The sequence below is a fragment of the Meriones unguiculatus genome, chromosome 1, assembly GCF_030254825.1.
Source record: "Meriones unguiculatus strain TT.TT164.6M chromosome 1, Bangor_MerUng_6.1, whole genome shotgun sequence".
Taxonomy (NCBI): Eukaryota; Metazoa; Chordata; class Mammalia; order Rodentia; family Muridae; genus Meriones; species Meriones unguiculatus.
In genome coordinates, this window is record NC_083349.1 from 38143510 (window position 1) to 38164734 (window position 21225).

The following is a 21225-nucleotide window of genomic DNA, read 5'->3' on the forward strand; positions in this document are numbered from 1 at the left end:
AGTACCTAGACTGTAAAAGCCCAGAATTCTCATTTAAATAATTTGGAAGATAGTTTTGCCATTGTACACTTGACTGGTGTCTAAAGTCAACTTTTCCATTCTAGTTAATCCATGGTGAAAAAAAAATTAACATAGTTTACCCAACATATAGTCACCTAAATGCCTACCTGAATATCACCTACACAAAAGTATTAAAGCCAAGGAAGGACCTATCCTCAGGTTAAGCTGTGAGGGAGATTCCTGAACTCAAAGAAAGTCCAAAAGAGATTCTAAGCAGAAGGGGGCTGGAGGAATATAAGTAAGCCTAGGGTCAGTCTTGCCTGTGAACTGAAGGTCAGGAGTACTGTAGGCAAGGATCTCATTAAGGAAATGACACTTAAATTAGCAGTTTTGGTTTTGGTTTGTTTGAGATGGAGTCTCATGTAGAACAGATTGGTCTCTAACCTACTATGTAGTTGGGACTGAGGCTGGCTCTGAATTCCCCCTGGACCTCCAGCCTTCATCTTCTGATTGCTAGGATTACAGGTGTGTATAACTAAGCTCAACTACAGTTGAATTCTCAAAGGCACATTCTCATAGCTGGTGGAAGGAAAAGTGATATGGACAAAGACGCAAAGACATAAGATATGCAAGGCTGGGAAATCAGTAAGTCCAGATGTGTCCAACAGTGAGGCAACCAGGAGCCATGAAATAGTGTTTTCTAAAGCAAATTAGTTTTCAGAATTTATGCATAAAATGTTCATAGAAACACTGTTGGCAGTATCCAATGGGTGTAAACATCACAAATGTCCCTTAGCTGAAGAACATTTTTTTTAAATGTGGCATAACCTAACAATGAAATGGTATTGAGCCATAAGAAGGAATGGATTTTGGCACGAGGCCATGACATAATAAGCTTTGAAACTGTGCTAAGTGAATAAACCCCTACACAAAAAAGTCATTCATTACTTCTGTTCATTTGTTAACACAATCCAGCATGTACAAGTCTACATACAAAGGAAGCAAGTTAGTGACTCTAGTGGAATGAGGGAAGTTAGTTTGGTGCAGCTGCTCAATGGGTCATGAATTTCCTTTGGAGGAGTGAACAAGTCCAGAACTAAACACTGGTGATAGTGATGCTGAATGTCCCGTTCTCTGAATACAAGGAGCAAAACTCAATCATATTCTTTAAACTGTGAAATGTTAGTTGCATACATTTTATCACAATTTAAAAAAAAAAGAAAATATAAAGTTTAAAGTAAAAACACAGGGTTCAAAAAAATCTAACAATACAAAGGGTTAAAATTATTCTTGATGTGACCAGCTTTCCAGTCCTATACTTCAAAAGAAAGTGTTATTTTTGTTTTGTTTTAATATTTCTTTCTAAAAGTTTTAAATATATGTGAAATATAAAAGTGTGGGGGGTATGAGTGTATGGTCAAATGATAGATTTCCTTCCATACGAGGTGTTAAGGAACTTTAGGTCTTAAAAATGTGTATCTTATCATACATAAGCCTCGAGGAACTCACTTAAAATTAGAATTACCTTGCCAGGAAACAGAATTTGATGTACTTAGAGCTTCATGTGGTGTTTGATGAAGAAAATTTATGAAAATATTTTTAAAACTCAATGATAGGCAGAGAAGAGAAAGGGCAGTGTGGCCATGGTTGCAGATTCTACAGTGATGCCAGTGAGAAACAGAGAAGATGGCATGGGAGGTGTTCATGGAGAAAAAGGCTCTGGTCATAATGCATGAGGAACTATTTCTCAAGAGTAAATAAACACTTCACAAGCAGAGTCCTCACCTTCAATAGTCAAAAAGGTTTTGAAATAATATAATTTATCATCTCATATTAGTAAGTGAATATGATCAAGGCAACCAATGAAGAAAAGCAGAGCAGGAAAGGTCTTTAGAAGATAGGACATAAAAATCAAAGCCACACAGGAAGCAACACTTTTGAGAGGTGTTCTCATGTGTTGCTCAACCTTAAAAAGCATTGCAGAAGAGATGGATCTATGTTTGGAATTAAGTACAGGAAGCATATGTCATTCTATTGCTTGGCCATATCAAAACAAAGAAAACTCAACCAAATTATCACTGAATAGTTATCACAAAAGTAAGGTCAATACTCTAAACTCGTGTCCTTTTTTTTTTTTAAATAGAATGAAAACATCAATTCTTCTCCAGATAATGGTCACAGGGACCCCTGAGATACACATGAAAAACATTTAGAATGAGTCCAAATGCTATGTGTGTTCAGTAACACTAATGAGTCATTGTTGCTAACATTATCTGGACCATCATCAGTCTGGTTTGTATCTGTGAGTTTGTTATTCAGTATCATGAGCAAGAAGCTACCATAAATATGTTTGAAGCTGATACCTGCATGGAATATATTGCTTTTACCATGTGACTTAATGTACAGTTATCCAAAATAAGAGATGTGCTATTAACATTTTAATTAATCAATTTGTTAAATTTTATCTTAAGTATAAAAATTACCATTGTGGTCAAATATCAAATAAGAATTTGCCATTTTTTTTTTAATGTGTGTGTTTTGTGTGTGTGACTTAAGTGAACCAAGAAAGGATAAACTATTCTGCTTTCTAGAAGGGATGCTAGAAATTAAGACCATATGACCATGTATGAGGATGTAGAGTAGACAGAGACTGCGCATGGGCACAAGGAACAATGGGAGCAATGACTAGCATGGACTTGGAAGAAAGAGGCTGTTCTTGTTTAAGAACCAAGTGGCTGGAAGATCATTGTTCAAAAGTGAAGAAAAGCTCCTTGGCAGTAACAGCTCCATCCTGTTCATAGCTGCAGCCCTAAGATAAGAGGAGCACCCTAGACATGGAGATTCAGTCACTTACTGGATGAATTAATACTTGGATTATAAAATTCCCCAAAAATCTTTGTTATGAGGAAAGAAAAGAAAGCATGGATCCAAAACAAGTGATATTGATATTCTAATAATTATGGTTAGGTAGAAACTCAAATTTACTTTCATAACCTTTTGGAAATGTTTGTAATGTTGAAGTATTTGTACACTTCTGGCAAATTGTTCCAATTTGCTTTCTGTTGCTCTGAGAAACAACAAGCAGGAACAGGAAGGGCTTATTTGGCTGAAGCACAGACCATGGAGGAGTGCTTCTCACTGGTTTGCTTCCCTTCTCCTAGCTGCCTTTCTTTCTTTCTTTTTTTTTTTTATAAGAGTAACTCAAACTTTTATTTATGGAACTTTATATACAATGCTATTTTGGTAATTATCTCATGAATATAAAATGTGAAATAGTTTATGATGTGGTGGATATATCATAATATACACATACATACATACATACATACATAGTCATTCTGAAGACAACCCATTTCCAAGGATATGGTAGGAATATTGTATTTCAAGTAAACTTCACAATTATATCTGAAAACACTGATTTCAAAGATTTGTTAGGAACCAAGAAGACCACCTATAAATTTCAGGTTATACAATATTTTACGTGTTTTTTTTTTGTCTTTCATTTGAAAATGTCAAACACATTTAAGAGTTTTCTCTGATTTTTTTATTTTTTTATATTAGCTACAGTTTATAAACTTTGTATCCCAGCTGTATCCCACTCCCTCATTCCCTCCCAATCCTACCCTCCCTCCCTCCTCTTCTCCCTACCCCTTTCCAAGTCCACTGATAGGGGAGGACCTCCTCCCCTTTCATCTGACCCTGGTTTAACAGGTATCTTCAGGACCGGCTGCAAAGTCCTCCTCTGTGGCCTAGCAGGGCTGATCCTCCCTCAGGTGGGGAGAGGGAGGTCAAAGAGCCCACCATTGAGTTCATGTCAAAAATTTATCTACTTTTCTTAAATAGTATATCTTAGTGTAGGCCTACTTACCTAGGAATGGTACCGCCCATAGTGGGCTTGGCCCTCCCACATTAAACAGCAATCAAGAAAATACCTCTTGGACATGCCCACAAGCCAACCTCATCTGAACAATTCTTCAGTTGAAGTGCTTTCTTCCAGGTGACTCTCTAGGTTTGTCCAGTGGACAGCTGACACTAACTATGACATACATCAAATCTAAAAACACTGAAATAATGGCCAGACTAGGACAGGGAATGAATGAAGTAGTTGGTTCTACATGGGGTTCAACATTAATTTAGGAGTTGAGGTCATTTTATGCCAATTTTTACAGAGTTGATTGTCAATTTCATGGAAAAATACACATGGGGACAATGGAACAATGATGGGGACAGGAATAGTAGAGAAAGAAAAAATATAAATGAATGGCTTTTAAAAGCAAGAAAATCTCAGTCTCCCTTTTGACTCACATTGAATCAAGCTGAATTCATCTATTTAAAAAATTTCTTATTAACTTTTCAATAAAACACATACACACACATACTTTCTCAACCAATTACACATTGCAGTTAATGTTTTAGTTACTTCACTTGTTTCTGTAACAAACCTAATAAAAGGAACTTAAGAATGTGTTTGAGGATTTGATGGTTAGTTTTAATTGTCATCTTAACAAAATCAAGTGAGAAGAGAATCTCCATGAAAGATTGTCAGCTTGGCCTGTGGGCATGTCTGTGGGAGATTGTCTGGGTTACAGTTTGTTAATATGGGGAGACCCAGTCCACTGTAGGCAGCATCATTTCATAGGTTTGAATCTGGAACTGTGTAAGAGGGGGAAAGTGAGCTTAATAGTGGGATTATAATTGTGAATGGGTGGTTCAAATTCCTACTCTGGGTTTCCACAGTGATGGACTATAAATTCAAATTGTGAGATAAAACAATTGGGAGCCATTCTGTTAAAGGAACTCATTAGGCAGGTGGACCTTCTGGAAGGAGATCCATTATTTTGCAAGGTCTATACCATGATACAACCCAGAATTGCTTCCAGGCTTGACCCTTATTCTTTGTGCACTCCTGCATCTCTCTATATTTGGGTATTATGTGAATTGTCACTTTCTGGGTATTTACACTCTGATTGAACAAACCTTCCTATAGGATCTTATTGAACATGGACTGTTGTTCAGATGAATTAATTCCTGATTATGGAATTCTTGACTTGATTTAAACAATTTTAAAAGTTAAATTGTTTTAGAACTTAAACAGCTTTAGAAAACTTATGTCTGCAATAAATACCTTTGTGGATCTCCTGATACCTCATTAGGAGACAGGCTTAAGGCAGATTTGTAGTCTCAGAGAGCCTTAACTCATGAATCCTGGTATACATCATATCTACCATAAATATAAGCAAGTTGCTTTAAACTTTCCATGAATCCAGATTATAATGGGACTACCAAGCAATGTTTAATTAAGTACAAACCTTGATGTCTTTATATACAAACTGTTCTGTGGTAATTCCTTATGCCTTGTCACCTTATGGCATTATACACTGTCATTTTAAATTTACTTTGTTTCTTGGAATGAAAGACAGATAAGATTATTGCTCCAAAGACAGCTGAAATATGTGTAGCCAAGTCAGTCTTAATTGAAAAGCCATATTCTTGTAACTTTTAGACCCTATTCACCTTTAGGCCTTATCAATCGTTGTTACTCTGAACTCACTATGAACTTATGTAATGGAGACATAAATAAGAATTGTTTAGTTTTAAAACATAACCTGTTGCATTTTAGAATTCAGATATTTTTGTGATTAATTACCTTCTTTGACCATGAGGTAATTCCTTTTCTGAGTATAAATACTGCAACCAAACAATAAACGTGATTGGTTGCTGATTGGTTGCCTGAGCCATCAGCTCAGTGACCCAAGAGATAAAGTGAACCTGGGAACTCAACATTCCATCCCAGATCCTATCCTGGACCCTGGAACCTTGCCAAAGCAGAAAGACTTTGGCAATTGGACCATAGAAGACCTTAACAGTAGGTGCCCGAACAAGGATGTGGGAAAGGTAAGTCAATGCAGTTCCTTCCCCACCCCTGAGAGCCAAAAACAAAAACAAAAACAAAAACAAACAAACAAAAAAGAAAAAAGAAAGAAACAGAGAAAGAATTGTCAGTCTCAGTTGTTCAGATATAGAAAAAGAAACATCAGTTGCCAGTCTAACTGACCCCAGAAAAGAGAGAAAGAAACAGAAGGAATAGTGGGTCTCAGTTGCCATTCTTAGAATCGAATTCACCTGCTGCCATCCAGCACAGGTTGATAAGCTACATGCCATCCACCTAGCTGCACTTGTGGGTACCAACAGTACCCATCTTCTGTCAGGTGCCACCAACACTGATTTTGCTGTGTACAGCTCATAATTATCCCTCAGGATGGGAAGTAAATCCATAGATAGACAGATTTTCACCGATATTATCAAATATGCTCTTAAGAAAAGAGACAGTAAGGTTAATATTAGTCAGCGGACTGAATTTCTTCAGTTCATATAGACAGTTACCCCTTGGTTCCCAGATAAAAGAACTCTAGCTTTACAAGTATGGGATAAAGTAGGAATGGATATTAAAAACAGGTTGAAGGAGACTGGAGGAAAAAGCATGTCAATGACAGTGTTTATTATGGAATGTGCTCAGATAGGCATTAGCATGTAAAGGAGAGCCACCACATAAATCAGAGTGTCTAGCCTCCCTTCCTCATGAAGGAACCTTTTGTTTGACAACCTGCCCAGGATCTAGGAACAATGTTTATCCTTTAGTAAGAGAGGTCCAGGGAAGCAGTACAGAAAAAGATAGTGATGAATCAGGAGAGAAAAGTTCAGCCTCGGAAAAAGAACTTGACTTAGAAAAGGAAATGAAATAATAATAATAATAATAATAATAATAATAATAACCCTAAATGGCCTTCTTTGCAGCACTTGGAAAGAAGCCATCTTCTAGGATCCCCTAAAAAATGTAAAAAGAAGCCAAAAGGGTCTGTGGGATTTGCTGCTGCTCCTAAGCAAACCCAACAAGAGGGTGAATCACTGAAATGCTTCCCGCTGATTATGGGAGATGATGAATGAATTGAGGAGCTTTCATGGGAGCCTTTGTCATTCAAATTACTTAAGGCGATAAAACAATCTACAAATCTGCCTTAATCCTGTCTCTTCTTAGTAAGGCATCTGGAGGTCCACAAAGGTATTTATTGCAGCCATAAGTTTTCTAAAGTTGTTTAAGAAGTTCTAAAACAATTTAACTTTTAAAATTGTTTAAATCAAATCAAGAATTCCATAATCAGGAATTAATTCATCTGAACAACAGTACATCTTCAATAAGCTCCTATAGGAAGTTTGTTCAATCAGAGTGTAAATACCCAGAAAGTGACAATTCACATAATACCCAAATATAGAGAGATGTAGCAGTGCACACAAAAAATGAAGGTCAAGACTGGAAGCAATTCTGGGTTGTATCATGGTATAGACCTTGCAAAATACTGGCTCTCCTTCCAGAAGGAGCCTGCCAGAAGGCCCACCCGCCTAATGAGCTCCTGGCAAACAACCTCTTTCTTTCCTAAGATGCTTTTTATAATTCCACAGCAGTGGAAATAAAAGTAAGACAAAAGGTATCCCCCATGTTGATGAAAAGTTGTAATGGCAAAAATGGTAGGTAGCTGTCACACTGTACCCACTGTCAAGCAGCAGAGAGATGTGAACATGAACATGCTTCTTGGCTCAGCTTTCTTTATTCAGTCCCAAGACCCCAGTCCAGGGGATGTTGCTGGCTAAATCCTGGATAGGTCTTCTGTACTCAGTTAAGCCTCTTTGGAAACCTCCTTATGTACAGACCTAGAGGTATATCTCCTAGGTAATTTTCAATAGCGACAAGTTGATGACAGAGACTCTCACAGTTACATTAGTCTAAATCCACCAGTTCTACTAGGTTTGGAGACAGTTGTGGTTGTGAGAAGTCTGTGGATTTTTTGTTACATCGCAGATTATTTAGATCTTATGGGTTCTGATAGATAGAAATATCTTTTCTGACAACAAAGGGGAACAGTACTAAAAAAAAATCAAAAAAAGAGGTATTCCAGTTCCAAGGAACCAATAGGGGAATTGATCAGAGATCAATTCTGTCTAAGGTCAGAGATCTTAGACACCACTGCAGAATACAGGATGGATTTCCCTGTCTGGCATTCAAAGGTACAGGACCAAGGAGGCAAGACTGTGGCCATTTGTGTATGTATATGTACGTGTGTGCATGCATGTGTGTGTTTATGAGTGAGTGTGTGCACACGTGCCATGATGCCAAGAGGCTTGTAGAGGTCAAAGGATGACCTTGTCTTCAGCCCTGTTTGAGACAGGGCTTCTTGTTTTTCTGCTGCAAAACAGAAAAGACTAGCAAGGCCAAAGGCTATTCTCCTGCTGGGGACCCACTGGGATGACAGACACTTGTACAAAATCTTCATGCTTTTACTATGGTCTGGAATCCAGAACCCAGGCCCACCAGACTTGTGAGGCATGTGCTTGAACTACTGAGCCATCCCTCAGTCCTGTTGGGAGGGGTTATCTTTTAATCAGATCCAGAAAGATACAGATGCTGAAAAGGAAACAGTTTTGTATTCAAACCCCAAGTTCATTCTATATCCCACTGGGAAAGTGATACCACTTCTCTGAGCTTTATGTTACTTGCCATTATACCCAATGATGGCATTAATTTTGAAGTCTAACTTTCATTAATGAAAATGGTAAGGCTTTTGCCTGAATTTTAATGAAAACTCTATCTTTCACTGAAGGTGGAAAGTGTTGCTTCAGAGGCATTAGCCACAGAACCTAGTTCTTTGGTATACCAAACATGTAGCACACAGCAGGCACTCAATATCTTTAGAATACACTGTTAAAAGTATGATATATTATCAGTAGTGAAATCAAGGAAAGTAATCTTCAATTCCCTTGTTTTGTCATAAACAAAATCCTCTTAAAAATAACATCATTTCCAAAGCAGAATGGATTTAATCATCATTACAGCTTCTGAACATTTAGATTTTGTTCGATAAAAATCACTCTTGAGACCATACTAAATTACATCCGATGTTGTTCTCACTAAGGCATGAGAGCAAGACAAATTGTATAATGGTTGCCGCAATTTTTCAGAACACTGAATAAATATTTACTGAATGCCTATACTATTTGCTAGGAACTATTGGATATTTTCTGCTTTTTACAAGCACAACATGAATAGAAACTCACAATTTGAATGAGAATGTGCGCAAATCAGATACAGGAAATGCATATGCATTTTCTATAATAAAAGCACTGATAAAGGACAACAAATGGAGGAAGAAGTAACTTAAAAAAAAAACAATAAAAAGATCTGTGATGGTGTTTAAGTTGAACCCTAAACAATGACTTGAGCACAAGTAGAAGGGAGACAAACAGCTAGGAGCTGGCATACCTTCAATCTTAGTCCATTTCTGCTGTTGGTTTCATCACCACGAGTGGGTAGTTATTAAAAAAGAGACTTCACAGAGTCCTGAGGTACAGAGTACCACAGAGAAAGACTGGACATGTACATATGTATGTTCTTGTCCTTCACTTATAAGGATGCCAGTTTTACAATGGGGACTGAAACCTAAGAATCTTATCTAATCTGATTTACATTCCAAGGACTCCACCTTGTAAACCTCATCTTTAAATGAAGTGTCTACGCTCTTAGTACCTCACAATGGGCGTTAAACTTCAAAGCATTAGCCTTTAGTTGTGGAGGCTTAGATATATAATGAAATTTGTTCCAGGTAAATGCAAGAGCTGAGAAATGAATTCATGGTCTGGCTTTAAAAGCCTTCTCTTAATTGCTAAGAAAATACATATTCGAAATATAAAAAAATTACACGGGCTGAGGAAGAAACTTTTATCCAATTGGGAAATAGTGGCCAAAGAAAATTCAGAGAAGCCAAAACTGAGCTTTAAAAAAAAAAATAAGATTTCAATTTCACATAGGTGGAATGAAAGTGCGATGTAGATTGAGAGATTAGCACACAAAACATGGAGCCATAAAAGGACATGGTGTGCTAAGGAACCATGGGAAATTTATCTGATCATTCGTTAGCTCATGTCTGCATCATGGTGAGAGTGAGTCATAGTCATCCTTTTCCATTTGACAGAGGAGATGACACTGGAAAAAATATTAGAAAGAATGTCATGTCTAGAGTTCCCCCTAAGACAATTGGATCTTACAGTCAATAGTGAGACACAGATGGCTGCAGAAGAACTACTCATAATCCAAGAAAATAGCAGTCAGTCATGTGGATGAAACACTAGGGAGCAAATCAAGGTGCTCCAATACTGTTTTAGTCAAGAGCCAAGGAAGAGTTTGGAGAACAGCAGGGGAAATGAGTATGAATGAATCCCTGGAAAACATGGCTGGACATGACTGGGTATGAGTGCCTGAAAAGACATAGTTGGGGCTCATGGATGCCAGTAAGAATATAGTGGAGAAATCTGCTCTCAATCCTTTGAAAACAATGAAATAGCATCCTAAGCAGAATTACCTCTGCCTTCATTTTCTAACCCGCAACAGCCCCCAGCTTTAACTGGCATTCTGAATACGAGAGGTGTGAACTTTCTAAAGTGGGATTTCTTTAGACTACATCCTCAATTTAACCTTTAACATCTCCCCTCTTTTGCCTGTCATTCTAAACCCACGGAGAGGCTGCACCTAGATAGGTAAGGTATTAATTACTGAATGACCTCTCTCTAAACCTAAGAACACCTAGTGAACCCTGAAATGCCTCTCTGGGTAGAGAACTGACATTCTAAACTGCCCCCATGTATTACAACATTACACTTGAGTATCTCCTCCCTTAAGAGATTAACCTAAGTGAACTTGGCAACACCTAGCTAGGAAACCACCCTTTAGGAAAGCCAGCCGATACACCCTGAAGACCTACAAAAGAACTGGGAGAAATAGTTGGCAAGATAATGTGCTTATACATTTCAAGAGGCCCTCCCTCAATGTTATTTCTTACAGATCACCACTAAGCCCGCCTAATTCCTGGGTTCTAACTAAAGAGGCACCGCTTTCTCCTTTCTTCCTTCTATCTCTTTTAATACAAGCCAAAATCCTAAGCACGCTTACCCTGACACACAAGATGTTCTCACTTTTTGTGTAGGGACAGTCATCTCACTCTACTCCAATACCGTTGCCTGCTGATCTCCGTAGCTGAGTCTACCAGCTTGCTTGTACCTTAATTCAAAAGGCACCATTATCTCTCCTCCATCTCTCAGCAGCTGCTGAGATTTACAGTTTGACTACTCTAATTCTCTCAGACTGTAAAAAATGATTCTTGAGCTTCTCCTCAGAATCCATTGTTTTAATTTTCTTTATCACCAAGAAGCCACGAAAGGGAACCACGAGTCCAGGGTAACAGGCGTTCTATGACTGTCTACTACCATGGTGTATCCACAAGCCAAGTATATTAGAGGCTCATCAAATTCAGGCTGTGTTAATTAAAAAGAAATCATGGCTCTGGAAAGGTTAACAGAACTTTTTTTTGCCACATTCTTTTTGTGTGAATGTGCATGGTATATGATACGTGGTGTGTGATGTGCATGCATGTGTGAGTGCACCTGTGTGCATGCATGTACGTGTTCTAAGTGTTGCATGCAGGTATATGGGAGCATGCTCCTATGAGTGCACACAAAGAGGCTAGAGGAGGTGTCTTCCTTGATTACTTTCCATGGTCCCACATGAGACAGGGTCTCTCACTGAATTGGAATTTCACTTTTGGGGTTACTCTAGCTGGTCAGCAAGCTCCCAGGATCTTCCTGTCTCCACGGCACCAATGCTACAATTACAGGCAGGTTACAGGCATGTGCAGCCATGCTACAATTTTATGTCGGTTCTGGGGATTTGAACTTGGGCAAACACTCTCACCCACTGATCAATTCTCCAATCCCTGCCATGAACATTCTGAATGGAGAAATCGGCTTTCAAGACTACAGGAAATCACAAGTTCATCCTGTGATACTTGAGCATGAGTGCACCATTTTATGAAACCCACGTCCTTCTCTAGAAGCCTCATCAAGGTGGTTAAGTCCATTTTCTCTTTTCAGGGCTAGGACAATATTCTGAGCTTGTGAGCTTGGCAAGGAAGGTGTATTTTCACCCTCCCAAGCAAGAGGAATGGATGACTCAGAGCCAGGGATTTGTAATTCAGACTGAGAACTCCAGCAAAGCAAGATGGCAAAGCAATGTAAGATGAAGTAGGACTTCCTCGCCCTGTCAATCTGCAGAACCAAAAATCTTTTGCTGGGGCTGCTCGAGTCTTCCTCTGCATGTGCAAATCCTGTCTTTTCTCTGATCTCAACAATTGCTTCCCTCACAAAGACTTTCCTGTCACTGGGTAGATACCACTTCCTGTTTTATATACACACATCTGCCCAGGCGTGGTAAAGTGGCATGTGCTGCCTACTTACATTTATAGACATCGCTTTGGGCGCCAGAAGTTAGAAATAACACTATGTGCCCAAACCATCATCCAATCCACTTGCTCTAAATAGCTGCCACTCTGTCCATGCCCATGCTCCTCCATGGATGATAATAACTCCTGGTGTGTACTGGCCCTGGACAACCTGTCAGGTATTATTCTTAATAATTATTCTTATTAATAACTTAATACTTCCCACAATCTTACATGGTAATAATTGGAATTATTTTCTACATAAGAAAACCTAGAAATTGAGATGTTGAGTTGACCAGATTCATGTAAGAGTAGCTGACAAATGTTGAGTTTACCAGATTCATGTAAGAGTGGGTGACAAAGGCAGTCTTAAGAGTTCATGAAACCTTTTGCTTCAGCTAAGCCACTGTAGTGATCTCCAAATTCCTCTCCTGGTCTATCCATGTCCCTGTCCCATGCATTCTTTATCTTGAAGAAGCCTTATCCAACTCTACATGGCCTATACCAGCCTGCACTGTCGTATATTGTAGTATCCTTCTCAACTTTGGGTTTCTAATTACCATTGCTTTTCATTCTTTCTCACTGCAGGACATTTTCATGGGCTATTTCGTCCATCTAAATCCAACCTGACTATGGATTTCAATTTACCCTGAAGATCGTTATTTAAATACCACAATGTGCTCAACTGGAGAAGACCTTCCTTCTATACACAGTTCAGTGTTGACAGGCCACATCAGGTCTGGTTAATCCCTCACTGGATTATAGACCTCACTAAGGCCATTTTCGTATTTCACTCGTTTGTTTATCTTCAGTGGAGCCCAGTTTTTAGTTCAAGATTCATTCTATTGTTATTATCATGAGTTTGGTTTCTTGGTTAAAATGTAATTTTTAAAAATTATATGTGGTGTGTGGAGAGGGGTGCGTGTGTGCGTGTGCGTGTGCATGAGCATGTGCACATAGGTGTGTGCATTAGTGAGCAATGGGTGCCCTTGAAAGCCAGAAGAGGGCATCGGGTCCCCTAGAACTAGAGATACAGATGGTTGTGAGCAGCCATTTGGGTGGCAAGAGGCCTCAAATTTGAGACCTCCAGAAGAGCAGCCAGGCTCTTAACCTCTGAAGTGTAAGTTTTAAATCCAGGGCTTGTTCCCTACAGGGGCAGACTGTTAAGGGAGACAGAACATGGTCTTTGGTCCACGTTGCAAAATTTGACTATACCACCACATCCGTGGATGCGCAGTTTCTTTAACTAGCTTCTTCACTGCAGTGGGAATAACACTGTGGAGATTCAGAAGTTCTGGCGATAAGGTTCTTGTGGCCTCGCAGCTGAGAACCCCCTGAGATCATTCTTAGGTACAGCTTTGTGTCATGATGCATGAATAGCTGACACGACCACACAAAAAAAAAAAGCACAGCTGAGGCCCGGCAACTGTGCCCCTTCCTACAAGGTTTGCCCCAGGCCTCAGCTTCCTTCTCCACCACCTAGCTGCACGGGTGCCACCACACAGAAAGACACAAAAGTGCCATGATGAGCAAGAGTCTTGGGGTTTACTAGGGCCAGAGGAAAGGAAGAAGCCAGAATGACTGCAGTGTCAACTAAGTGCAGACATTTTCACAACTCAGCTCTTCCTGTGTCTGATTCTACAAGGGAGGAAGTGCAGGCCGGGGAGAGGTTCGAGGTCTCCTTCACAGTCTCACAGCAGGGAACAAGTGAACGTTCCTACCTAGGGCTTCATTTCTACACAAAATTTGCTTCTGAAACCCAGGGCACTCTCTGCAAGCGAGCCCACTTCTTTGCTCTGGTTTCTGTGGAAGTGTGCACTGCAAGTTCCGATCTTGATGATTCTTTGGAGTCAACTTGACCCTGACACATGTGGGAAGAGCTAAGTAACAGTAATATTTGAGCACACCATGTTTCAAGATTAATGAGACATTTGAAAATGAATTATACATTTTGGAGTCTTTATTAAAAAAAAGCTGCATCCTTCTTGAACGTAAAAATTAACTCTGAATTCTAAGTAATGCCAAAATGTTGGCTACAGAGGGCTTTTTGTTTTGTTTTGTTTTGATTTTTTTCATTAACTCATTTTTTTAATGTGCTCTACTTGGATGAATTAAAAACAGTCATTATCATTCTTTAGTCCTAAATCAAGTGACATGAAATGAGGGGTTAGATCTAGAAGGAAAACAAAAGACAAGGAAAAGTGTCCCTTCTCTGAGATGTTGCCCCAGACCCAGGTCTGGAGCGAGAGGAGGTTTAGACATTTCACACGAAGGACCTCTCAGAATGTGATTCATGCTTCGCCTGGGTCTCCAGAGAGGCCAGTGAGACTGCTACCCCAGGCCTGTGCATTTGGGTTCTCTGAGGATGTCTGGAAGCCAGAATTTTCACAATTGCTTCTAGATAGCCCCAAATCCATCCCAAGCTATGTCCTGACATCAGCTTAAAGAGCTCAGTAAAAATAAGAGGCATCTAACGCTCCCAAATATTAACTTACTGCAAGGACATAGTAGTTTTCATGTACCTTAAAATGTTTAAATAATAAGTGTGTAAATGAGCAGTTTATCTTAGCCACCGTAAACGTGAGGCACTCCCTACTTCAACATCAGGGAAATCAAATACTGAAAAGCCCAGGGAAGGAGTAATATAGTGTTTGTACCAAGCAGGAGAGCAGTAACAATCCACCAACAAAGGAGAGAGGTGTGAATCTTGACTGGCTTACCTCTGTGGCCAACTCCTAGTTAATCTGCCATGTGGGACTAGCACACTCTGCAAACCGAGAGTCTCAGCATGCTCCAAGAGGAAAAGGGGCTCTGACTCAGCCACTAATTACATGTTCAGGGCACTCTTATTCTTCTGTCTGAACTCAAGGAAGGATTAAAAGCCTACTTCTGATAGCTTATTTCCTTTTCTTGCCTATTCCCATCACATCCCCAGACACACTGTCACATCAGTTACACCGTCTATGAGAACTGAGGGGATAGGAGATTAACTTCAAAAGGAAGGCGATGGACTTCTGTGGTCAAACCAGCATCTCTCCCCATCACCAGTCTCCAAGTGTCTGTATTTGGTTTCTTGGGACTTACACCAGGTAGAAGTTGAAGGTCATACCCCCAAGTGTGGAGCGGATGTGCAGGTCTCCAGGTTTACTGAGCCTCTCCATTAGGTGAGCTCTGAGATCTTCATCACTTTGAGAAACACACCACATGCTTCCCAATGTACCAAAATAATAATAATAATAATAATAATAATAATAATAATAATAATAAATCAAGTACCACAAGAAAGCAAGGTTTGGGAGCCTGTGTGGTGCTTGCTTGAGGACCTGAGCTCAGTCCTTGGAATTCATGTGGAAGAAAAAGGGAAGCAACTCCCACACATGGCTCTCCTGACCACACATGCTACTCGGCATACGTGTACACGTACACACACACACATGTTTAAAAAATCTTTAAGAATATCAGGTTCTGCAGTGCCAGTTACTCAGGGGCACCTGCAGTCTAGAACAGTGTTTTCAGCTGGGCAGACCACAAACTGGTATCCTCTGAGAAACCATTGAAAAGCCCATTCTTCCCCAAAACGAATTGACTTCCCTTATCAACCTGGCCAGGTTGTTGCTAATGTGCATAGTCACTGCCTGTATGGACCGAGGAGTAGACATCACACATCAAATGACACTTGTGGAGATCTAACTTGAGGGGGAGGTATAAAACCTGTAATCATAGAAGGCATTTTGAACCTCAAGATGAAACAGCTTGTTTTGATGCAGATGGCTGTGTGTGTTTGCATGCTTGTGTGTGTGTGTGTGAGAGAGAGAGAGAGAGAGAGAGAGAGAAATAGAGAGAGAAAGAGAGAGAGAGATTTCCCAGTTTTGTCCCTTCCATCACTAGTGTAGTCTGTAGCATTAATGCCTTGTTTGATGAAACCAGGTGTTTTTGCTTAATCTACCTGAAGAATTCAGCAAACAACACTAATCAAATGATGCTCCCCAGCCCACCCCAGAGAGCTCTGTCGCAAGACATTCAACCCCATTTTCCAGGGGTGCCTACGGTGCGGTGTGAGAACTCTACTGCTCCGGCTTCTGGGTGTCATTCCGCTCTAGCCAGGCTACAACCCTAGTGACCGGGCTGTACGCCTTCCCTAAGGAGCTCAAGTTCAACTCCGGAGCCGCGGTGGGTGCTCCCTCTGCAGGAGAGGGCCCCCGAACGCGCAGCGCCTCGCCAGGGCCCCTCCACCTGTCCGCGATGCGCCGGACCCCGCGCGCCCACTCACTTTGCCACTGTCGCTCACTCCGAGGAGGTGATCGCGAAGCACCTCCATGGGGCAGGTCCATGTGGAGTGGACGAAAGTCCCTCGGAAGATAAGCGCCAGCGGCGGCGTCCGAGCCGTACACATGGCAGCGGCGGGGCAGCGCGAGCCCACGGGTCGACGGGTCGAGGAGGGCGCACCCGGGCGGGCGCTGAGCGGTCCCTGCGGCTGCTGCGGAGCGGGAGCTGCTGGGGCTCCGGGTTCGTCCTGCCCCCTGCTTCACCGGGCAATCGCCTGCCCGCTGCAGGCCGCGCCCAGGGGCTGGCTCCCTGCCTCCTGGATGCCAATAGGATTTTTTCTCCCGCGAGCTGGCTCCGGCTCCCGTGGGGTGTGGTTTTCCTCCCCACCCCTGCGCTGGTTTTGGATGTTGTTAACTCCTTGAGTTATTGAAACCTAACCGCTCTACCTTGCTTTCCGTGTACACCTAGGCTGTCTTCTCCGAGCCGTCTGTACCTCTAAGGGCCATTCCTTGCCTCAAGTTGAGCGCCAGGTTCTGAAGCGCAAGGACAGGTGAAAGGTCAGTTGGAGCTGTACTCCCTGTGGTCGGGTTCCTTTCCCCAGTCGGCTTGGCTTACGGAAAGGTACAGGGAACTCCACCGCCGAGGGTAAATCTGTACCTCAAAGTCCCTCTCTTCCACTGAAGTCAATACTTTGGTCCTTGTGCCCACCCACATACAATATCAAGGCCAACTTTTCTTGTATCTCAGGTGAATGATTTGATTTATCCAGTTTATACAAGAGGAGAAAGTGAGGTTCCCAGCAGCTACGAGCTGGAGTGCAAAGGTCGGACTCCAAGGACCCTCTGCCAGCTACGAGCCTGAGGTCCTCAACATCCCTTTGGTGAGAACAGAACATGGGCCGAGCTGCTGCAAGGCCTGTCCAGGTTCCACCCCCAGGACTTACTACCTGCAGGCAGGACCTTCTGGTTGCCTTCAGAGTGTGGGTCCCAGGTCCTCTCTGCTGCTCCCCACAGTAACGGGCTTCCTGGGAACCTGGAGGGAGCAGCTCCCTTGTCTTTGCTTTGCCTCAAATGGTAACTTCATGCGGTGACTGTTCCTGCCCAAGAGTTAGCCAACCCCCACCCAGAATTTCCCATTCCTCCAATCCACCCTTTTCCTGCTGCTCCTTCCTTCACTGGTTGTATCCATCTTTATGAATGTCCTTTTTTTTTTTTTTTCGTTTGCTTGTTACCATTTCTTTTCAATAATAATATTTTATTTCTTTGAGAACTTCATACAGCATGTTTTGACCATATTTGTCAACTACCCAATTCTTCCACATCCACCCCCACCCCACCCTCTCTTTTCCCATTATGTCTAATTACTGTTGCTACATGTATACACATACATAAAAATGTAAGCATAACTTGTTGAGTCCATTTTGCGTTGTTGCTCATATGTATATGTTTTTAGGAGCGACCGTTTGGTACTGGCTAACTAATTACAGGGCTCATCCCTAGAGAAGACTGACTCTCCCTCTGCGTACCCACTAACGGCCTGTAGCTCTTCATCTAGAGGAGAGCCTTCATGGGATCCCTCCATCCAAGCTTGCTTCTCAACTGCTGTTACTGTTCAGGCCTCGTGTGGGCTACTACATTGCTGAGATCTCATGAACGCAGCCTTCCTGCAATACAGAAGACACAATCTTGAAGCAGACACCTTGCTCCTCTGGCTCTTAAAAATCTTCCCACCCCCTCTCTCCTTCGTGTTACCCGAGCCGTGTTGTGGATGTATCAGCCAGGGCTGGACACCCCATCGTCAGTTGTTCTTTGCATTGTGGTTGGTTGGTGGATTTCTGTAATGGTCTCTCTTCCCTCAAGAAGAAACTTCTTTGATGAGAGGTGAGAGCTACGCTTGTCTGTGGATATGAGGGTAAAATATTTAGGATGTAGATCAAATGTTTTACTGGCTTAGTAAAGCAGCAATCACAGATTCTCCTCTAGCGTCCATGGCAATGGTTATTTGGCTAGTATCAAGCCTGAATTCCCTCCTATTGAATGATCCTTAAGTACAATTAGACAGCTGTGGGTTACCTCCAAAATGTAAGCGCCATTATTGTACCTTTAGGCCTATCTTGCCGTACTGGTCATGGTTGGAGTTTGTAGGTATTGAAGCTGGATGGGACTGTTGACTGAGCTTTCTCCCTTGGTGGCTTGCACAGCACCTTGTGGCCCTACGAGAGCCAGTCCTTAAAGAAGCTTCCAGGTCAATCCCAGCTTGATTCTTCAACTCCTGGGGATGAACTGTGTGGTGTCCTTAGCAACAGGAACTTAACTTCAGATCTGGGAAGCAGCCCAGAACAATGCAATAGGCTATACTGTTCCTATTTTTTTATGAGGGGGGGTCTCTTGGAAAGAGATTTCTCATGCATTGTAGTTTACTTCCATTTCTACCACCCATAAGTGTGTGTACTGGTGCACATAAACAGAAATGCTAGGAGAACAAAGGAACTGTCCAATCCTTGAACAATGACTGGTGTTCTTGCACGTTTATTAAGTGAACGGATGTACTTTCTTTTTCCTGTAAGCAGAGCAGCAATGAAGACACATAAATACTTTAGGTTCTGTATAAAGGGTGGGGCCTCACTGCAGCACATAAGCTGGTTTCCTTGGAGCTGTTTTTATGACACAATCATGGCTTACACTTAAATGATTCATTCATTCCCTTCCCAGTCCCTTAACTTCCCTTCACCAAGGTCTACAGTTACCAACTCATCCCAACTTACACTGAATTTCCTGGTTTTAACTCCTAATGTCTCAAGATTTTAGACAACTCAGTGCCAGGCACAAAGAGATGGCTGCACCCTGCCATAGAATTCAAAACCCTCCAGGCTGCACTATTTATGCATACTTCTTGGAGATTTTAGCCATGTCACCGTTACTTTCTCTTGATTCTGCAAGCCAGCTGTATCCTTGTGTCCTATTACCTAGTATACTGGAAACATTTCCTTAACCTAAGTTTGCCTAAACACAAACCTCAACAGGTGAGATGCAGAGAATGTCTGGATTTAGTATGGAAAGGCGTAAATGTTTCCAGCTGGTGTACCTGTCCCCTAAATGAGATAGAATTAATCAGTTTCTTAATGAAAGCATCCTCAGTTCTAACATTTGAGACAGATTTTGTGGATTAACACATAATATACACTGGAGCTGGGCACAAGGACACAGGCCTGCAATCCCAGCTACTGGGAAGCCAAGATAGGAGGATCCCTTGAGCTCCTCACTTCAAGACCAATCTAAGTACAATGTATTGTACGATTATTAAAATAACAGGTGAATATGTAAACACATGTGAAGCATAATTCCATATTAAGTCTTTAAAATTCTATCTGTGCTATAATTCAGGTCATGAATGGACAAGGGCATACAGAATTAAGAAACATCCAAATGATGGAAATTGTTCTGTTGAGATAATAGAATCAACATAGAATTTTGTTGTGATGCTCATTCATACTATTATCGTGTGCTTAATAGAATGAACAAGCATTGGGTAGCTTTATACACAGTGAAATCTTGATCAGAGCAATGACATGGGCCCCTCGGCAACATGGGTTAGCATACTACAAGAGTTAAGTGTTAGTTCCTTTGAGCAATGCATGGTTCTGTTCTATTCCCAGGCAAGTTGTTGGCACACAGGCTCAGGATTCAGAAACCCAAGAGCCAACCCAGAAGTCGTGATCTTCCCACTCATTTCTGACTCCCCACCCCCAGATTTGAGGGCTCCCTGCAATTTTGGATCTCATCCTGGTGTCTCTGAAGAAAAATTCTCCAGGATGCTGAGGTCTGGAGGAAGAAAGGAGTACAAAAATATTCTACTTGCCTTCAGAGCATAGTCTTAGCATCTCCAGGGTCTGAGCTCCTGTGCAGGCTGTTTTTATGTTAATGTGACACAGGCTAGAATCATTTCGGATGCAGTAAACTTAGCTGAGAAAAATGCCCTCACCAAACTGGCCTGTGGGAAAGTCTATTTGGTTTTTTTGTTTTTTGTTTTTGTTTGTTTTGTTTTGGTTTGGTTTTGGTTTTGGTTTTTTAATCAATGTTTGATGTGGGAGGGCCCGTCGCACTATGGTTGATGCTCTGGGTATTTGGGATGTATAAGAAAGCAAACTGAGAAAACCATGAAGAGCAAGCCAGTAAGCAATGTTCCTCCATGGCTTCTGCTTCAGTTCCTGCTGTCAGGGTCCTTCCCTGACTTTCTTTGATAGTGGACTGTGATGTGGAACCACAAACCCTTTACTCCACAAATTGCTTTTTGTCTTGGTGTTTTGTTTTGTTTTTGTTTTTGTTTGTTTGTTTTTTATAGCAATAGAAACCTAACAGTGCCACATTTCACTTTTTTTTTTTTTTTTCAGAAAAAAAAAATACCTCTGCATTGGCAAGGAACATTCCTGAAGTAGCCACTGGTCACTTTTTCAGACTCCTTCTCCCACAGGTCATGGGTCTGTCATATTTCCCCTGCCTTTTGCACCCTTTTGATAGTTGGCATCATGCCTGAGTTTCTCCTGACTCCACATCTTCGGCTGACTTATCCACCCCACCCTACCTTCTTCCGGGGCATCTGTATATCTCTGCTCTCTCAAACATTAAAGGTTTCTCTGGGA

At 41.4% G+C, this 21225-nt stretch overlaps 1 protein-coding gene and 1 long non-coding RNA gene across 4 annotated transcripts in view; one reads left to right on the top strand and one right to left on the bottom strand.

The window, feature by feature from the left end:
• Gda (guanine deaminase) overlaps positions 1–16898 on the bottom strand; it is an 86071-nt gene extending 69173 nt beyond the window's left edge. For both annotated transcript variants that reach the window (XM_021662470.2, XM_021662469.2), the window contains exon 1: positions 16591–16898. In XM_021662470.2, coding sequence (XP_021518145.2) covers positions 16591–16651 — 61 coding nt within the window. In that variant the 5' untranslated portion in view covers positions 16652–16898. The remainder of the gene's footprint in view (positions 1–16590) is intronic.
• A 37-nt stretch (positions 16899–16935) lies between these two features.
• On the top strand, positions 16936–21225 carry LOC132655218 (uncharacterized). 2 transcript variants are annotated; one of them, XR_009592929.1, is made up of 5 exons: positions 16939–17143; positions 17334–17466; positions 18039–18466; positions 20242–20405; positions 20977–21225. It is a non-coding gene; the product is annotated as an uncharacterized LOC132655218 (long non-coding RNA). The 2 variants fall into 2 exon arrangements; XR_009592928.1 differs by having other exon boundaries at positions 16936–17143; positions 17334–18466.